The sequence below is a fragment of the Rutilus rutilus genome (assembly GCF_951802725.1).
Source record: "Rutilus rutilus genome assembly, chromosome: 9".
NCBI lineage: Eukaryota > Metazoa > Chordata > Actinopteri > Cypriniformes > Leuciscidae > Rutilus > Rutilus rutilus.
This window is the reverse complement of record NC_140223.1, coordinates 41,645,646-41,651,645: the sequence shown is the minus strand read 5'-3', so window position 1 is coordinate 41,651,645 and position 6,000 is coordinate 41,645,646. Positions and strand designations below refer to the sequence as shown.

The 6,000-nt window shown below is 41.7% G+C and overlaps 1 protein-coding gene across 4 annotated transcripts in view; it reads left to right on the top strand.

The window, feature by feature from the left end:
• Positions 1 to 371: 371 nt before the first annotated feature.
• LOC311296963 (NACHT, LRR and PYD domains-containing protein 1a allele 5) overlaps positions 372 to 6,000 on the top strand; it is a 34,397-nt gene continuing 28,768 nt past the window's right edge. For 3 of the 4 annotated variants that reach the window (XM_084418994.1, XM_084418993.1, XM_084418992.1), the window contains exon 1: positions 372 to 573. In XM_084418994.1, the coding sequence (XP_084275120.1) occupies positions 524 to 573 (50 nt within the window). In that variant the 5' untranslated portion in view covers positions 372 to 523. The remainder of the gene's footprint in view (positions 574 to 6,000) is intronic. The other variant, XM_084418995.1, reaches the window with a different exon arrangement.

Here is a 6,000-nt window from a genome sequence, read left to right as displayed (position 1 = left end):
GTACTTTAAGTCATTTTAAAGGCATATTTTAATTGCCAAACACACACACACACATACACATAATTAAGACGTTCATCTGTAGCAGATAACGGAGGGAAACTATAGCTATAGTTTGAGAGACATGCATACAAAAACACTGCTCTGCCCTATAGGCTATTGTACTACCAAGACCTTCACTGGCCCCCAGGGGTCCCCAGACCCTGCTGTTTGACCCGCATGGTTTTGCATAACTCACATAACTTCTTTTTAAATAATTATTTAATTTGCATATTAAACAATTTTGTTTTATTAGTTAAGCTGCCTTTATTGTCTTGCATAATGGACATCTGCTGTACACAAGCTTTAGTTCCCGCCACTTCCTGCTGCTGCATGCAGTCGCGGAAACAAACACCAGTGAGTGTGAGTGTGAGTGTGTGTGTGTGTGAATGGGCTCAGGATTGACTGGGTTTATAGTTTCTTATCTACAAATATCAGGTCACGGAAACATTTGGCGCGCGGACCGACAGCTTTCGGCGCGCGAATAATGGTCGCGCACATGGCACATTATGGAGAAACTACACAACTGAACGATGGGTGAGTGTCGATGGCGAACTGCTGTAACATCATCATCTGAGCAGAGCTCGTGCTGCGGCTTGCACGCGCTGGACGTAAACAAAGAGCGCGCGCCGTCGCGCAAAACTGAAAGTACCACAGTAATAACAGTGCAGTTACGGGGGATTAATGATTCAGGGTTCAGCAGATCACAGTCACATAAATTAAATATATGAAGTTTATTTCTCCGATAAACACTCTGAAAGGACCAATGCACTGATCTGCACGAGCGACTCTCGTCATTGACATCAGTAGATCAGCATCCGCCATATATGATATATCTATTTGTGTTTCACATAATAAGATGGAAAGTTCGGGATGTTCAAATCGTGCTTATGTAGTAAGCGAGGCGAGCCTCTGGATGCGAATGTGTCAGGATAGTATAGTAGTAACGTTAGTATAGTATAGTAGCCTACTATGGAAAAGGCTCGAGTTATGAATATTAATAAATTCATTGTGACGTCGGTTGGCCAATAACGTTACCTGATTGGATCGAAGGCGTTTACACTTTGGTTTATGAATATTTAAGATTATAAGAAGAACTGGGGCTGGGTCTTTAAACATAGTTGAACTGTTACAACATAATTTTAATGAAATCTTAAACATTTTATTGAGTTCTGTCCATTAATTTAAAGTCCATTCAACCACACGATTAATGCTTCCAAAAGTTAATGAAAAACGTATCGTTAAAGCGGTTAATCCAAGTCTTCTGAAGACACACGGCTGCTTCATATGATGAACAGGTTTATTTTAAGGTTTTATTTACATATAAACATACATGAGCTCATCAAACATGGTAAACAGAAGCTCAAGTGTACTTGTGTGAGCAAACATTGGTTCTTTAGGACTGTGGATGATGGATTACCTCCCATACAGATCTGCGTGTTTACAGAAGGAATGTAGCCTGACGTCATCATACTCAGATTCTAGTCAGAATGTGAGTCTGATACTGCTCCATAGAGATTTGATTATGGGGTGTGTCTCAACCGAACCAGGAAAAAAAAAAAAACTCTGCACTCAATTGGATAGACCTACAACCAATCAGAGCAACGGAGTAAATGACGCATGTTCTTCATTCATATTTTCAACCAACAAAATGTCGCGGCTCTCTGTTCCTCTTTTAAAATGAATGCGCTGTCGATATCTTCTATAACAGACGCGAAGGCGGAATCTACACATGATGTTTCATAAACAAAGTTCGGGAGGAGCACGTACAAATAATCAATCCAATATAAACTTGTCATCAAACAATACCATGTCTAACGTTACCCTATCTATCAGCATGAGGAAGCATATTCACTCTGTCAACTTACCTAACACTCCTTGACAGTTTTTCAGCATCCCTCCACCACCCCGAATCCTCACTCTTGTCTTGTTCTCTCACAACCAGGAATACGGGGGAGTATGGCTACCGAGCCCACAGCCCTCTCCTCGGACAGCACGTCATATACGCATTTATTCTATCGACTTATTTGTGTGAAATCTTATATACGCATTTATTCTATCTGACTTATTTGTAAATGTGAACTCGTGAAATATCAATTCTCCAGCAGCAGTCGACTTTGTTGTAAACTAATTCAACCCAAGCGCTCGTTGGTGACGTGGATGATTACGTTACCGTTGCTCATCTGTCCATCATCGTATAAAGCCCGCCCTGACAATTTGATTGGTCCGAACAATTTTTGTTCGGGCATAATAGCTCCTCAACGGAGCGAGTCCAGACCGAACTTCCCGACCAAAAAATGTTGTGGGCGGGGTTCGGGCTGGCACCCAGGCTAGAAGGAATGACACTTGAGAATGTCTCTTATTGACCAGTCAATGCGTTTCTTCATGATTTATGCACACTAAACACTGCTCTTCAGTAGGATAACTGACAGATATTCAACAATAACCATTTAACCTAATAACCTCTCGTTCCCTATCAACGGCCTTCTGAGATAAGCTCAGATAAAGAGTGGCACAAAACCAATTACACACTTCCCATACGCAGAATGATGCACTTCAGTTCAGTGTAATCTGAGCCCTGGGATCCTCGCTCCACATTCACGAGTTTATAACGGAAAGATGTGGAATATTGCGGGTGAAACGTCTACTTTGTGGCATATAACAACACCTCATTCATAAATTAACCTGTGGATCGTAATGGGAACACTGCTCACAACAGGCCATTGGAGGTCCCACACTGATGTCCTGAAGAAGGAGAGTTTGAGCTGTTAGATGACTGAAGCACAGCACACCATCAGGACACTGAGGTCTGGGTGATGGTGATCCGATTAAGTGATCCAGTTGTTTCCTCTTGGTACAGACCTTTTTCACTGACTGCGGTGATGTGTTTCTACAGTTATTAGCATTGTATATCTAGCAAAAGGTTATTTAAAAAAACATTAATGCACATTTACGACACTATACTTTCTGTTGTATGATCTGTTACAACACTCCGGTTTAGGGAGCAAATGAGAATGCAAATACAATATTTGTTGTAGCCTCTCATTTAACACTATAGAAGGGTCACACTTTATTTTAACGTGACCCTGACTCCCTGTTTCAATGTTATTGTACATTGTACAAAAGTATGTACTTACTATAGGGTTAGGAGTAGGACTAGGGTTTGGTTTAGGATTAATTGCGTGTAGATATGCATAATTACTACAGTAACTATGTAACAATGACAAAAAAACAAAGTGTTGCCTATAGAAGTTTACTGAACTATGAAGACTTCTGCTTCTGAGAACCCGCAAATGTGAAAAGGCTCAATTAACATGCATCTTAATGAATGGATGAGGATGTCACGTGGCTTGTGAGTGAATGAAAAGGATACAGATGGCAACTGTGCATCTGATTGTAGTTAATGCAGAGAAGATTGAATCCCCGGCTCCGCACAGCACCCTTCATAAGGATGGTCCGGACACACTCAGGACTGATAGCGTTCCCACTGCATATGTGAAGATGTCGATTTTAACGACCTCTGTTTGTGGTTTCAGTGATCCGATCACTAAACGCTTTAGACTCCTGTATTTCATGAGTTCACCTGCATTCAGTATTAAAGTGCTGAACAGATCTGGATTGCTGTCCTTCCTTGCAGAAGGGATCCAGTCCTTATATTTAGCTTGAGTGCCAAACTGGCCCTTTGAATTAGGGCAGGTATTGGATAAAATGGGGAAGATTAGAATAGAGGAAGAGTAGGGATGAGGGAGGAATGTTGTCACTGGGGCCTGATGAGATGAAATCCATGAACAGTCAGAAACAGGAACTTATCAGAACATTTGTGTTTGTGTTGAAATGAAAGGCACTGTTTTAATGTTTTCTCAAGAGTGCATGTGTGCTTTTCTGAATCACTTATTGTTTCTGATGTTATTGTTAAGTTTGTTCAGGCAGTGAAGTGTCAGATGTCAGTAGTTGCTCTTGTGTGCGGTTTGTTCCTCTAGCCTGAGGTCAGAGTGTGCAAACAGATGGAAATCCGCCCACAGTGCTGCTGACACGCTTCATGAAGCTCGCTGCTGCTGCTGCATGCACTTTAAATGACAGATTGTTGGCATAATTTGGTCCTTTCACTCTTACTTTTTAGTGATCATCATTGACCAGGACATGATTTGAGCGTGCAGGAGCTAGTGTTTGTGTGGACTGGAGGTAGGCCTGCTTCAGGGAGTGGTGCAGTGAGAATATGAGATGCTGGTTCTCCATGGTTTTCTGTGACTGCATCTCATGTGACAAGCAGGGGCGTGTCTAGAGAATGTGAAATGGGTTGGCAGTCAGTCACTGCCTCAAAATATGGTGGATGCAAGTGACCAACATGAGCTGAACTCATGGTGAAAACTAATGCAACACTAGTAAGAAGTGCTAACATGCTATTGTTATATTAGGGTCCTATTTAAGACTTTGATTGAGTGATGTTTACAGTTTTTATAAAAAAAATTCAATACTTTTAACAATTTTCCTAAACCCAAATTTCCTAAAAATTGTCCTAAACACACAATTGGCAAAACGGTTAATTTCATGCTCAAAATCACACATTGTAAACCAAACTCCAACACTAATTTTCAAAATACAATAAATCACAAAGACATTACACTATGGGCCAGATTTACTAACAGCTTGTGTCAGCGCAAACCCTCTTTTGGCGTTAAAAAACTACTATCAAATTAGTGCTGACAAGCCGCGGACACAGTTATTTTTGCGGCTGACCTTATTGCATATGCATTTGTAGGAGTTTCCCTTTCAGGCACAAAATTTATGGTAGGAGAGGATTTAAATGAGTAACGCAAGGTGATTGACTAAGGTTTGTGCTCGTCAATGTACTGGTGTTTGTGCCATTATTTAAAAGCATGTCTTAAACCAGGCACTACCTGGTAGATTGTGTTGGTCATAATAGAAACGATCTGTCTGCGTCTGTGTTATACAAAAAATGAATGACCAAATCTCAAGGTAGCTTTCTAGAATGTACGGTTTATGAAAAGAAAGAAGACAGAGACAGAATTGCTGCAGTAAAGGCTTTATTTGCAACAGGAAATTACTGCAAGATAACAAAAATATGCAATAAAGCTGCCATTTATTGTGCAAAAATACAAAATATACAAACAGAAAAAGCCACAGAATAATAAAAAAAAAAAGTTCTGCCCCGTCTTTTGCATTTGGCCACATGTTCTCATCCACATCACACCTGATATCTTCTCTGGCAAGGCATCTTGGGAAGAATATTTTGGCATGCCTTGTGCCCAGGGGTGGCAGTGTTCAGCTGTGATGTCTTGGCATGCGGCATCCATTGCATCCAGGAGGAGCATTTGGTCCTGTGGACGACGGTCAAAAACCTTCCATCTCCAGGCTGAGAAGAACTCCTCAATGGGGTTGAGGAAAGCGGAGGAAGGGGCCAGGAAAAGGGACATCATCCTCGGATGGGCGTCAAAACAGGCCGTGACTGCAGTGCACGGGAATGGTGGAATGCCACATTGTCCTATGTGATCACGTATATTGGCAAGTGGTCTCCCACCTGTCCCCTTTCTACCAGTCTTTCATGCAGTTCTTCTAAGATCAGGAGAAGGCAGTCAGTGTTGTAAGGTCCATTCTCACATTTATGCAGGAGTGCACCGTTGTTGGTGCACATGGTGATGTTGACTCCTCTCTGGCCCGGCATGGTAACTGTGGCCCTTTAGCCAATTATGTTTCTTCTGCGCCGATGCCTTTTCGCAAAGTTGAAGCCAGACTCGTCAACGTAGATCATTTCATGCAGGACTTGATTGGCCTCCAACTCCACGACTCTCTGAAAGTAATCAGACACAGTGTGTAAATGCTTTGCTGTATTCTTACTGTATGTCCTACTACTGGATCAACATTAGGCCTATAAAATGTGTAAAACTGAGAGGATGGAATGAGTCTTCCTCTCATGCCGTTGAAAGGATCCAAAGATCCACTGGA